General features: G+C 31.7%; 1 protein-coding gene across 1 annotated transcript; it reads left to right on the top strand.

The window, feature by feature from the left end:
- Positions 1–8,048: 8,048 nt before the first annotated feature.
- On the top strand, positions 8,049–10,676 carry HELRODRAFT_68814 (hypothetical protein; the record flags this gene model as incomplete). Its single annotated transcript, XM_009028960.1, has 2 exons — positions 8,049–8,395; positions 10,490–10,676. The coding sequence occupies 2 exons, from the start codon at positions 8,049–8,051 to the stop codon at positions 10,674–10,676; spliced, it is 534 nt and encodes a 177-aa protein (XP_009027208.1).
- Positions 10,677–15,397: the final 4,721 nt, after the last annotated feature.

Genomic DNA, 15,397 nt, shown 5'->3' with positions numbered 1-15,397 from the left:
TCGAATAAATTCTCTGAACCGGAGAAATTTCCGATCTGACTATTATTTAAACTGATTCGTTACTACCGAGTGCCTTTTAGTACTCAAGTAAAAGTATTCAGTAGCGTTTTATCTCAGGTTGCACCACAATATCATCCTGTAATGAATGAAACAATCACTGAACTTCAGTGCAACATATTGACACTAACAAATTCTGAGTTGGTAGGGCAACCATCTAACGTCCAGTTTGAGTTTCGCCCTCACACAAATTTGTTATTCATAATCGAGCAACAACCTGTATGAATTCAATTTAACGATTTTCTTGTTTGGTCAGCTAATCTGTGTGTCACTACAGAAAATTTTTGCTATATGAAAACCATTCACCACCACTGAAATATTTTGTATCATTTAAAAAATGCCTACACCAGTATATGGATAGGTGATTTTTGGGTAGAAATACGTATGAAAATAAAATGATCTCCATTTTGAAGAGATCAATCTAAACTGAGTGCAACCAATGATTGTGTAATTTTTTAAGGGTGGAGCCGTGTTTTTTAGTATTATTAATGACAAATTCCTCTTTTAATTGAATAAAGTTTTCATTTATTCCTCAAAAATTGAATGCGTGCCATTTTTGTTGACGCGATGATATCACGTGGTATTTTTGATGATACATTCATTAAAAATTAAAATTAATTAGAAAAATTCAATAAATTGGTCAGGCCTGCTGATCAAGACAAGTTACATTACACTGCAGTACATTACATTACATTACATTACATTACATTACAGGCAACGTATTAAGAAACACGCGATCATATTTACACAAGCATTTTATTTAAACATTCCAACAGACATTCACACAAACAAGCAATTAAAATGATTCTTAAAATTAAAACAGTCCCGAAACAAATATGTGTCAGTGAAATTGGCAAGGTAAACAAGCCAACCCCTGCACTGCACTAGTTTGTGTTGCGTTGCATGATGTGTGCTAGTGCTGTGTTGTTGTGTTGTAATAGCTGGTTGTTGTTTTGTGTTATATATTTAATTTCGTGTGTATCTTGTCGTCTTTTTGGTTTTTTGTGTCATGTTGAGTTGTGCCTCATTTCATAATGTTTAATGTTGTTTTATAGTTGTGACATGCTATTTGCTATGCTACATTAGAATCCACCAACCGATTATTTTAATAATTACTTCAAGGCATGTTACAATGATGATATGATCTGTTGTTCACTTGCCTGTCATCATCATCATCATCATCATCATCATCATCATCATCATCATCATCATCATCATCATCATCATCATCATCATCATGAAGATGGTGTTGATTGATGATGATTATTATTATTATTAATAGTAGTAGTATACTTTTATTTTACCCTTTTTATTTTTTATAATTATCTAGACTGTTTTCTTCATTTTATCATTTTCACCTTATCTGAAATTTCAAAAAAATAAAATATGTTTCTATTATTATTAACATTATTATTATAATATTAATTATTATTATTGTTATTATTATTATTTTAACGATGATATTGATAGTGATGATCATGAATTGATGTCATAATGAAAAAAAAGGCTTGACGACGACGATGGCTATGTATATGTGTGTGTGAACGTGTGTGTGTATGTGTGTGTATGTGTGTGTGTGTGTGTTCGTGTGTGTGTTCAGGTGTGTGTGTTCAGGTGTGTGTGTGTGTGTGTTCGTGTGCAAGTGCGTACGTATGTTAGTATTATATTTTTACGTTTTTATGAACTGGACAGAAAAAAGAAATAAATTATTGTGCAAATAACTGAAATTGCTGCCAACTTCTGTTTAACTTTTAGTTTGAACGAAAGATCTTGTAAAGTTAAATAATAATAAACGTACGTTTTTGAGTTGTCGCTGATTGAATTATTTTTACTTGAAACATACGCTGCTGTAACAAAACAACAACACAAATATTTCTTCTTCTAGTGAATTTAAATAACGCCGATGTTTTTGCAGTTAAATCATTCCTATCAGTTGTTGTTGTGACGTTGTTGCGAGGCAAAACTGCACACCACAACACGCGCAACATCCACGTTCTTCAATCATGATGTACATGCAAGTGGACCGTGAGAAGTCCACACACACACACATACACACACACACATACATACACGCACAGCACACACACACATACACACAATCACACACAAGCTAACAAACAAACACACATACACACCCACACACACACACACACACACACACACACACACACACACAAGGTAACACACAAACACACACATACGCACACTAACACACACATGCACATGCCTTGATTATTGCAAAAATTATGAAAATATAAACAATTTTAGAAGTATTATAATTACTATTGTTATAGCTGCATAATTATAATGTTAAATGATTTTGATATAACTAATAACAATAATAATAATATAAAATATATAATACACGGTCAATAATAAACTAATATTATTAATAATAAATGAATAAACAAAGAAAACGTTGATAAAGGCAACCAGTTGTTGAAAATCAAAATAATCGTGATTTTCAACAACTGGGAAGTTAAACTGACGAGTTGATGGCATTTTTAAAGATTGAGGTCTATGCTGTAGAAAAGCATATAAAATACGATTAAATACCACACCGCAAACAACGGCACAAACATCCCGATGAACGTACGCCCATTTTATAAGAATCAACAACCTCAAGCTTGCCGAGGTCTTGTATATTTTGGTGAAGGATTCAGAACATTTAAACCATGGTGCAGATGGCCAAACAAGATGAACGTAAGCGTGCAACCATCCTCACGATCCTCACCAACAAATAAAAAAACCATCATTAGCAAACAACATATCGAATAAACTAGCGAGGAAAGCTGAAGTTGCAACATCTGGCTAACCACTGTGGAAAGATGTTACCAGAATAGGCAGTAGAACGTTGAAATTGGTAGTGGACAGAAGTGAAGCCATGACGATCTTACCATTTTGCCGTTCATTTAACAACTGCAAGTGGTCAAAACATTTCCTACTATAAGGAAACCACCGTGGAAATACATATCTTATCTCTGCCAAGAGCATACTAGTAGAATGCGGTCGTCACCGACCTCGTCAATTCATCACTCGGCAAGGATTTTTTAAGCCATTATAAAATAAAACTCATGGAATGACCAAATGAATGATGGAGAAGAAACCTGCTCTAACATTTACATATTAGATAAAAAATATTAAAATATTTTAAAATAATTAGTAAATATTTCATACATATTACATAATAAATTATTTATTGCAAAAAATCACAAATGGGCATATAGTAAAATCTAAAAATTTATTTTTTATCGGCGAGGATTAGAGAACAACAATATTTAGCAATTTTGGTAAAATACCAAATAGACATCCGCATAGAGTCCGCAAAGGTTGCTTCGCTGGCCTCCATAATGACCACAGTTATTTTTTTGCTTTCCAGTGTTCCAATTTCTCGTTACCATTTGTTAAGCCTTCGTTATTAAAATTTTAAGATGTAGTTTCTCTAATTTTGTAAGTAATTTGTTGATTTGTGATTTTTCAAAATAGCGACACCACACACACACACACACAACACACACAAACAAACACACACACATACCAAACACACACACACACACACACATATATAATATATAAACTCAAAACATTCATAATCATGGTTATTTAAGTAAAAACATTTATCACAAAATAAGCTCCGCTAACATATTTTTGGGATATTTTGCAATATAGAAGACAGTTTAGAACAAACCACGAAAGACATTACGTGGTTTCAATCTGTGTTTGTGTTACCGAGTGAATGTTCATGTTACGCCCCGTGATAGTTTTTATTACATTTCAATATTTCAAACCATTATTTATTTTATTAAAGTTTGAATAATATACAGTTTTCCAGTTTATTCTCGAGTGTGTAGGACCTATTTCAGGACCTATTTCATTCATTTTCAGCACTTGTTGCAATTTATTTAATTTTTTTTATTTTTCTTTAAAAAATCAGGATAACAATAATATTAACAATCAGTACCATAATTCATAACTTTTTAATAATTTTATTTATTTATTTATTTTCATCAGTAATAAGGTAATCAAACAAGATTTATTATTCACATCATCAGCGAAACATTCATCAATCCGCTTATAAATATTTCCTGATATCCTAAACACACACCACACTCATGTGAACACACGCACACACACTTGCACGTACACATGTTTGTTTTATGTATACGAGGCTCTCTCTCCCTCTCTCCCTCTCTCTCTCCCTAGTTCTTTCTTTCTCTACTTTTTGTTTGTAACGTGTTTAACATTGATGTCTTGTTTTTTGCCAATATTCTTTCATCCTTGTCTGCTCCGTCGTGAAAGGCTTTACGTCGAACCAATTAATATGTTTCATCTGCTACAGCTTCATCTTCACTTGCTGATGTTTGTTTGTTCTGCTGCATCCGTCTGTCTGTGTGTGTATACAATTGTGTGCGTGCATGCGTGCGTGCGTGTGTGTTGGTTGGTGTGGTGCGTATGGGCTTGAACATGTATGTATGTGTTAGTTTGATGTGTACTTGTGTATGTGTTTATGGTGGTTCAGTGTGTGCGTGTGTATGCCGTTTGAAATTTAAATATAGCGATGGTAATGATGTTCTTGACAATGATGACCATGATGATGATGATGCTAAGAATGATGATAAAAACAACGACGAATATAATGATAACCATATTAATGACCGCATTAATTATAACAATAATAATAAAAATGATGGGGATAATAATGATGGCGATGATAATAATGGAAAAAAAGATGGAGATGTTGGATGATGTTTGTGGTGATGGTGATTGAAATTTTGTTGTAATGGTGATGTTGGTGTTGGTGATTGAAATTTGGTGATGGTAGTAATGACTTTATGTCCTTCGTGTTCATGGATTGAAGCACCTCTGACCAAAAAATGAATAGATTAGTTCATAAAAAATGGAAATAATATACGCAAAACGTATGTTGGGGACAAGAGTCTATAAACTGTCAATGAAATGACCTGAGCATCTGTAAGAGGGTTATAAACTGATGAATTAAATAGGTAACTACTTTCTATGCGTTTGATAGAGTTCGATTTACAGAATAAAAAACAAAAGATAAGTAAAAAAAAGAAAGACAAATTAAAAAATAAATAAAAACAGACAGATAAATAAATATTTATATATCTCAACTATACACAAATGTCTGAATATAAATGATTTCTTCAAAAATACATTATACATGTGGACGGGTGGTTGAGGGTTTGGATGTTGGATTTTTTGGATCAATACTGGATTTCTGCCGGATGTAATGATTAATATATAGACGGATTCAAAATGCGACGTGTGGATTGTATGGTGGGATGCATGAATGGATAGATATTATTCTTATATTATATGTATATATATATAAATATATTATATATTTATATATTGATACATATATATTAGATATATATCAATTACCATTAATACCGATCTAATAATATTAATAATAAAAATTGTTGTTTATAATTATTTCCATATCTATCAGGTATTTTATTCGGGCACAGACGTCGATGGATGGATGGATGGATGGATGGATAGATGGATGGATAAACGGACGGACGGATGGACGGACGGACGGATGGATGAATGGATGGATGGATGGATGGACAGGCAGATAGAGAAATAGATAAAGGAATGAATGAAAGAATGAATAATATTTGAAAGAGATTTATTTATTACTGTGATAATAAAATAGAATTTATAATAATAAAATATTCCTAAACAACAATGAACGATTACACGATGAAAGTATACATCTGGTTTGTTCTGATTTTCATTTTCATTATTATTATTATTGTTATTATTAAACCCAAAATGGAACCAATTTGGATCAAAGCTGAAATATTCTAGCGGCTTTTTCCTGACAGAATGGGCTTGGTTTTAAAGACTGATTTTTAGATACTTAATTATTATTCTAATTATTACTGTTTTTATTATTATTGTTATTTATATTATTATTGCTGTTGTTATTATCATCTATGTTGTGATTAATCAAGGTATCAGTTACAAATATGATAGTTATCAGTTTTCCTTTTCACACCGTACTTATATGTGTGTGTGTGTTTGTGTATGTGTGAGTGTGCATGTTGGTGTGATTATGTGTGTGTGTGTGTGTGTATGTGTGTGTGTTAGTGTATGTGTGTGTGTTACTGTGTATGTGTGTGTGTGCATATATGTGTAATTGTGTGTGTGTTAGTGTGTTTGGTGTGTGTGTGTGTGTGTACGTGTATAAAAACAAGATATCATAGAATGAGAAAACATGGAAGGCACCAAACTTGACAGAACTTCATGCAAATGAGCAGCGGCAGATCGGGTCATCAGACAACTGTTAAAAAAACAACTGCTCCAAAAAAGAATTCTTCAACAACAACATACACACACACGCACGCACACGCACACACACACACTGCCTTCTTTGCGACCGATGTAAAAACATGGAAAATATTTTTATGGTGATTGTCTAGTGATTGAAATTTTTACATTCTGCCACTGGCAAACAAACGAACGAACAAACAAACAAACGAACGAACGAACGAACAGTTAAATAAACCAATTAATACGTTTTGGTTAGGAGATGAACGCGTTTTTATTTATTTCCAGTTTTATGAGCAGTGCAAATATTGTTGTATATAGGCTTGAACGTAGTGAAGTGCAAACCCGCGACTAATCATCATCACATTCAGTCTTCATGCAAACAGAAAACAAAATATAATTAATATTAAATAAATATTGCATGCTCACTTAGTTAAAACTCTTAAATACCATCTAATCATTTTCTTAACATCTCAATGACCAAGTTGTAAGCTATACTTCCGGTTATATAGATATAAATAAATATTTATAAATATATGTATGTGTGTGCGTGTGCGTGTGTGTTTGTTCAATGCACCTGTAGGCATGTGTAATACCAATAGTGCTAATAACATTGCGCATATCAGCGTTCATTCATTCATTCATTCATTCATTCATTCATTCATTCATTCATTCATTCATTCATTCATTCATTCATTCATTCATTCATTCATTCATCCATCCATCCATCCATCAATCCATCCATTCATTCACTCATTTATTTGTTCGTTCTTTTGTTCGTTCGTTCGTCCATTTGACGGACGGAATGTCACACAACTCCTTTTACTGACATGGGTTAAAATTTCATGAGCCTAATAGAAAGATAAATAAACAAGGTGGATGTCGTGGCATGGGTCCTTAGTGATGTACTTTTGAGATCCCATGCTTCGTGTACCTTACGATGGATTGTTTCAAATTTCATGTTCACACTGTTGTTGAAACATTAACATTATTTTATTTTAATTTTTTGTAATTTTTTAATTTCACTATCAGATTTTGAAAGCCCGAAATTGTCTGAACAGTCATACACCACACGAAGTGCAGATTTGGGGGGTTTTCATTTAGAGAGAGCCCCAATGGATACAATGGACACACCGCAGTACGTGCCCAATGATGTCATCAACGTCCTATTTTCTGGTAAAATACATCAAACAAAATATTCAAATTCGTTTCATTCTCCATTCAAGAATGCATCAACTTCTAAGTCGAATCACGTGACTACAACAATGGTCAACCAATTGAAACAGCCCAATTGTGGTGATGTCATCGTCCGAAATGTTTCTCCACCTCTTTTCAACAACAGTGCAGTTTCATCCCTATCACCTTATTTAAAATTTCCTCTGCTTTGTTCAAATATCCAACAACAGTTTAAAGAATGGAACAACTTAAATGTCAACCAGCCATTTTATTTTCTCCATTCATATCACGTTGACTCGAGGCTCCATCAGAACCATCTTTTCCCTCCTCTCATTTCAAGTGCCAGGTTGCCACGGTCACCATCCTTCCCTCTGAACAACACCACTCACGTTGATCGGCCTACAAAATGTTTCCTCAACGAGTTCGATAAGAAAAACAGCAACACTTTCACCGGCAGAACAAACCACAATCTCGACAATAATGATAACCAAACTGAAAACACCAACACCAACCACATGAATAACCTTAACCAGAGCAACAAGACCTCTCTGGCCTTCTACCAATCCAACCAGCACTTCGACACGCACGTGTGCCCCGAGTGTGGCAAACGGTACAGCACATCGAGCAACCTGGCGCGCCATCGTCAAAGTCATAAGCAGCAGAACTCTCTGCCATCTAGCGAACAAAACGTCACACGGAAATGTCCTCACTGCGACAAAACATACGTATCGGTTCCAGCGTACAACATGCACGTGAGGACCCACAACCAGGGATGTGTCTGCAGCCACTGTGGCAAGAAGTTCAGCAGGCCCTGGCTACTCCAGGGACACCTCAGGACACACACCGGAGAAAAACCATTCAGGTTTGTTTTCAGGATCCGAGTCGTTCATTCTTCTTTCGTTTCTTCAATCTTTTCGTTCTTCATTGATCACTTGTCCGATGAATTTGCTCATCTTTTTAAAAAATATGATTTTGATTTGAGATGTTCACATTTAAACCCAATTCAAACATGTACAGCCGACAACTGGCAGTTTTAGGTGTTTTAATACCCAAAACCGAGTTTCAAAAATAACATAAATATTAATATTAATTTATATATGTGAGAGTGGTTTATAAAAAAAAATCTCCCTTTTTTTCTTTAACTCGTTTATTATCGCAAATGAGATGAATGAACTATTTTTTGCGCCACTTCATTTGTTATTAAATAATAAAAAAAGTCCAAGTGAAAGTAACAAAATTGAACAAATTCTTTATACAAATTTGTAAAAATATGGACTGAAAACTAATTCAGCCCACCGACAACAATAAAATAAGTTAAACTTTGTAAAAAAAAATTGTTGAAATATGTAACATCGTGTCATAGCCAAAACAAAGGTCGTCAACATTTTTTAACAAATAAAATCTCACTCACGGCAAATTTCTTGCTTTGCCACTGAATTGCCAATATTAATTGATGTTATTTCAAAATTGGTGTTGTTCGGAATATTGAAAAATACTAACCAAAAAAATAACATGAATTAGTTTTCTAATTAACGGTAGATAAACAATGCGTCGAAAGATGTACAAACCAAGAAAAAATAAAAAAGATAAAAAACAGCCGAAGTTAGAGAGGAACGTGCCATAAATTTCACATGCAGTCACATGCAACTCGATTTGAAGCGATGATGTCAATATAACTACTGGAACAATAAACATCTTCATACTGACTAGTCTGTCAATTTTTATGCCGAAAAGAAGAAAAGTTATTTATTAGTCCGCTTTTCTTTTGAAATATTTCTTTCAGCATTTTAAAAAGAATTAATTGATGTAGCGCCATATTTTAGTAATAAACTTCGATACCACAATCTCCTGGCACCAAGAACAAACGCAAACAAAAATAAATAAATGGGTGGAAAATTATTTCAGTAAATAATGGTAATAGATTAATATTCAGATTCACTTAAAAATATTTAATTATTTAATGTTTCTATATTAATCGCAGCTAATAATTTTTCATACAAATTGTCAGCTGCTTTTATTTTTCATATTCCACAAAACTGATGATCTATTGATATCATATCCCATCCGTCCAGTATCTTTTTTTTCGTTTCTTGTATTTATAATTTTGCAATTTGTATAATTTCTGTAGAAAATATTGATGCTGAAACAAATGTCAAACAGTCGTCATGGTGTGATAGCGTTGAAATTGGTTTCTTACGAATGTTATCAAACAGCGCACCAATTTAATAGCGGAGTTGTTTTATACAGGGCATCGAAGCGTGATATTATCGGTTCAACTAATGATAAATAAGATGGTTCTTTTTTACCTAAGTATATACAGACAATAAATAAAACTGAATAATTTTTGTTGAATGAATAAAAACCACCAGACATGTTTTGAAATATTTTATAATCAAGAAATGAAAATTCCTAAAAAATAAACTTCAAGTACAAGAATATAATTCGCCAACAAAAAACTATACAATTTATGTATGTACTTGTACATCGTACATATTTAAAACACAACTAAAGTATATAACGCTCTATATAATATTATGGTTTGGTTATATTAGATAAAATTGCCTCTAATTATTAAAAACGACATTTTGAAAAAATATTATGTTGGGTTGAAACTGGCGCCATAATAATTCCAAAATTTAACTATTTTACTTTTAATTTTATGACAATTTTTCAATCCAAGCTCAATCAAAATCGATAGGAAAAAATGTTTTACAGCACGTGACTGTTAGGCAAAGTATTGAAATATTGAACATGCTGTAAAACATTGAAAATGTAATAAAGAGTTTAAAAAACTCCGAAACGCCCGGTATTTTTAAGATTTTCAAATGACTTAGTTTTTCATATTTAATCGCGCACTGAACCGAAGTTAACCAAAATTAGCCAATTTTTTAGGTTGAGCTATCGCATGCACAGGCACACATACAAACACAATGTTATATCTATTAACGCCTGACAGATGTACCCAGTGTTCCAAGACCTTTGCAGACAAGTCGAACTTGAGAGCCCACATACAGACGCACTCCACCGAGAAACCTTACGTGTGTTCCAGGTGCAACAAGGCATTCGCTCTCAAGAGTTACCTCTACAAACACGAGGAATCATCCTGTATGAGAGGATCCAAATATTTTATTGGAGTTGTATGATGTCAAATTAATTTATTCACGTGTGCATGTTTATGTGATTGTGTACTTTTTTGAGTTCGCTTTTCTGCCTGAGTGTGTGTGTGTGTGTGCATATGTGTGTGTGCGTACGCGCCAGCGTTTTACATAAGCAAGAATGAGTGTGCATTCTATATGCATAAATGATTTCTTGAAAAATTAAGTGATTTACGACAACATTTGAATTGTTTATACCGCGTCTACATATATTATAATTGAATGATTTATCTGATGTCAACTTATGAAAAACGCAATACAATACAATACAATATCGACCTTGAGTACGTTTCCTGGCGAGGTAGACAGCAAATTTTTAATCATCTGCATGATTTTAACATCACCATCTTCATCATGTCAACATCATCATCATCATTATTTCAACATCATCATCTTCATCATTTCCACATCATCATCTTCATCATTTAAAAATCACCATCATCATCATTTCAACATCATCAACTTTATCATTTCGACATGCCCATCATCTGAACAGTATTCATGTTTTTGTTATTCAATGCATTCATCTGTATTATTATGTCAAACAAAATCATTTGACAAATTTACAACAAATGTTTAGAAATTATTTGCGATACCAATAACTCTGATGAATCGTTTGCTTATAATGTCAAATAAATACTAAAAATTAGATCTTTGTTTTATAACAAAAACCAAATTAATTACAAATAATTACAATTAGATTTTTGTAACCTTTAGGTTTTCCATGAAAGGTTTGGTAATTTTTGAGTACCATTTTAGAGTCTGCATGATATATCCCACAATATACACATAAACACAAATTATTAAACAATTATATTTGCGAATTGAAAACAAAATTAATTAAAAAACTTTGTAAGAAAAAAATTTTCAGTGTTTAAGTTTTCCATTGCCATCTTGTGATAATTGTCAGAAAATTATCTAGATCAGATTAAATGACAAACAAACTCCAACTTTAACAAACAATTTTATTATCATAGTTTATTTTATTATTGTTTTATCTGTAAATAATATCACAAATTATATGTAAATTTTACTTAGGAAAGAAAATTAGTAAATTAGAAATCAATGTATTTCTATCGGATCATAACATAAAATGACGTCTTTCATAAAAAAAAGTGCATTTCGGATGGAAAGAAAATAGGTCACCAAAACATAAAATATATTACGAATTACAACTCGCCTACACAAACACATCCTATAATTTCCAACTCCCACATTTTATTTAACCACCAACTTCTACCTGCACTCATTTTTTGTTCACTTCTTTCACTTAAATATCCAGCTGTTGCATATTAACTAAACCAGCGCATAAACATTTAGCGGTAGGTATAAATTCTATGAAAAAAAAACTAAAAGCATAGCTAGAATAAACTCAAAAAAATTAGACAAAAAAATTTGTAAAATTTATTAATGTTTTTATAAATCCGTATGTTCTGCTTGAAATTAAACAAGTTTTCAGCCACAGTCACCAAATTCCCAGTACATCGGCCTTTTTTAACACTTAACGAGGGAAAGATAAGAACCGACAAGCAAACAGGGCGCAAACAACTCCCATCAACAACATGCACACGAATTGAGTTTTATGCTTCACTTTGTTTTCGAGCCCGATGAGATGACAGATGCAAACTTTTAATTTACTGATCCATGTTAAAACAAAAAGTTTGTCAAATAAAAAATAAGTCTGTTGAGCTGAAGTCATTCAAATTTCGTAATAAAACTTTTAAAACACTTTTGTTGTAAGACATACCTACCATAACATTTGGATATTCAAAAGCAGGACAAAAAGTTAAGTGTAATGAATATAAAAAACGTTATTAGCATTTAACATAATTTTATCATAAAATCACTTATCAATTTAACAATAAAAAACAATGATTATTGTCAATGATGTTTGATTTTACACTATTAACAAACCATTAACAATATCCTTGCAAATAAAATGGTCGTCTAACATTCATGTTTTAAACTCCATAGGCTGTAGCTCCGTTTTGAATGCAGCTTTTATTTTTTAGCATGCCTCTTTCTTGCGGTTAAACCCTTTCACTCGAGGCTGTGTATGAAGCTTTTCGAGATTTTAAAAGAGGACGTCAGATGGCTTGCATGAATAACACATCTCCTTGTTGAAGATTTTTTCTTTTTTGCTTTTTGCTGTTAAAAGCCCACATAGGGGTTTTCTAAGATTTCTCTGATGCTCACTGATGTTGGGGCATCGCCATCTTTCCCTCTTCCAGATGACTATACGAGCTTCGGAATAGACTTCTTTGCCATTCTAAACAGTGTTTACCGGGTTCTTCAACTTGGGGATCGATCTCATACCAGTTTCGTCGATTCTCTCTGTAAATGGACACTAAAATTCGAAGTCTGTTAACTTCTCAAAAAACCAGTCTCCGTCAGAAGGACTGATGACTGATGATGTGAGAAAATAGGGATTCCAGGATTTCAATCTGGCAGCAGGATTAAGACACAATTTGTTAAAACGCATTAACCTTGAACACATTTTTTGTTAAAGTACCTGAGCCACTGACGTATTTTTCTTTGCTGTTTCAGTAAAATCATAATTATCATTTATATCGCAATTAAAATAATTGAAATGTCGGCCTGAGAAATTTTTTTTATGTGTTTTGTCAGAATCATACTCATCAGAAATATCGCAGCGAAATTAAATTAAATAGATAATTGGTATGAACAATTTTTTTGATGTATTTTGTTCGAATTACAATCATCACTAATTTTGCAATGAAGTTGAAAAAAGTTGGTTTTATTGATGTCTTTGTGTTAGAAACATGAAAGAATTGTGCTGTGCATTCATGTATGTTTTTGTGTGCTTCAAATTTTTAAATTGTTATTAAATTGCTATTTCAGTATTTCACTATTGGTTGCGCAAAAAACGGGACAAGTACGCGCCGCGCACACACTGAAATCTAATTTAACCGACTGTTTGCTGTTCTTATTACCGTCCCTACAATCTTACTTTACCGACTTGCCATCTTTCGTACCGTCCCTACAATCTGTCATCGATTCGATGGCTTTTTAAACTGCATGTAAACTTCCTGGTTTTGAACTTTTCCAAAATGCGTTAAGTTAATTATTCGATTTACGCTTATTGTTAATAATTTTAAAATTCATTTTACTTTTTTTTTCTTCTTTTTAAAATTAATTTGCAAACGATGAGTTTGAAAAACCTTCCGTGAGTTTTTCTTCAATTTTTATTTATTTTTGTAAAATTTAATTAAATTTAAAAATTTAAATTAAAATTAAACTTTAATAATTAAAGTTTAATTTAATATTATTATGTATTAATTAAATTAAATTTATAATTTAACAAATTAAATATATAATTAAAGTTTATTTAATTATGTTTTAAAATTTAAAGCATAATTAAAAAATTTAATATTTAAAATTTAAATATTAAATTTTTTACAATAGTTAAAAAACTTCTTAAACTTGGATTTTATTTTGAAAGGTTTTTAAAATTAAACTTTAATAATTAATTAATCAAATCAAAAGAAAGTTTAAGAAAGTTTGAGAATTAAGTATAAGTTAATTAAACTGTTAAATTTAATATTGTTAAATAAATAATGCAAAATAAAACAGGCCAACAAATTATGCTTTTTACATAGTTTCATTTTTTTACACATTTTTTAAATTAATTAGATATTAAATTTTAAAATAGAATAATCAGATCTTATTTATTTGATTAAATTCTTCAATTAATCATTAACATTAAATTAACATTAAGGATTATTTTTCTTGCTCAGCCTGGTTGGTTAGAAATAGAATAGGATATATAATATAATTATACATAATTGAATTCAAAAAAAGTTAAATAATCATTATTAATGTCAACTATAATATGTGTCTGTGTGATGACTTTCTTATGTATGTATATTTATATTATAATTTTATTATTATATTATTATAATATTATTATTATTATATTTTTTCTGAATAAAAATATTTTAAATTTTTTTATAAATATTATGTGCACACTTTTAAGTATAAGAATTAGTCAATAGAATAAATTGAAGTTTTTTCAGTTTTTATATAATATTAATCCACAAACAGAGTTTGGTAGAATTAAAATGTTGTTACATTTATAATCATTCCATTGATTAGCAATTAGGAAAATGAAAAAGGCAGTTCAAACATGTCATGTTAAGTGACTTATAATGGGTGGTTACTAAAATATTCAATAATTTTTTTCAAGTTATTTTCAAGCGAATTTGTTTTTAAAAATGTTTTCATTGGTATAAATATAAATTTTGTTTATTCCAATAATTTTATGTAATGAAACTTCTTGAAAACTATTTCATAAGTGGATACATGCCTGATGCATCACGAGATGAAACGCAAGAAATGCTAAGGAGTCGAATACCAGGAACCTACCTGATTCGGAAGAGCACACATTTCCCTGGAGACTACACTCTCAGTCTTTGTAGTGACGACACCATCGAACATTACAGAATCCGAACAAACAATACTCTTCCAAAGCCCTACACCATAGATGAAGAAGTCTTTTTTGACAACTTTGAAGAACTCATCCAAGTAACAAAATAAATGATACATCATTAGAGCTGCTAGCGAATAATTGTTATTCAACTAATTTGAAATGAAATGTTCTGACAGCATTACACATTAGATGCTGATGGGCTCTGCTGCAAGTTGGTCCAACCAGTGGCCTCCAAGAAAGAACTTTTACACATCGAACG

This window comes from Helobdella robusta (assembly GCF_000326865.2).
Source record: "Helobdella robusta unplaced genomic scaffold HELROscaffold_6, whole genome shotgun sequence".
NCBI classification, from domain to species: Eukaryota; Metazoa; Annelida; class Clitellata; order Rhynchobdellida; family Glossiphoniidae; genus Helobdella; species Helobdella robusta.
This window is presented reverse-complemented; position numbering and strand designations above follow the sequence as displayed.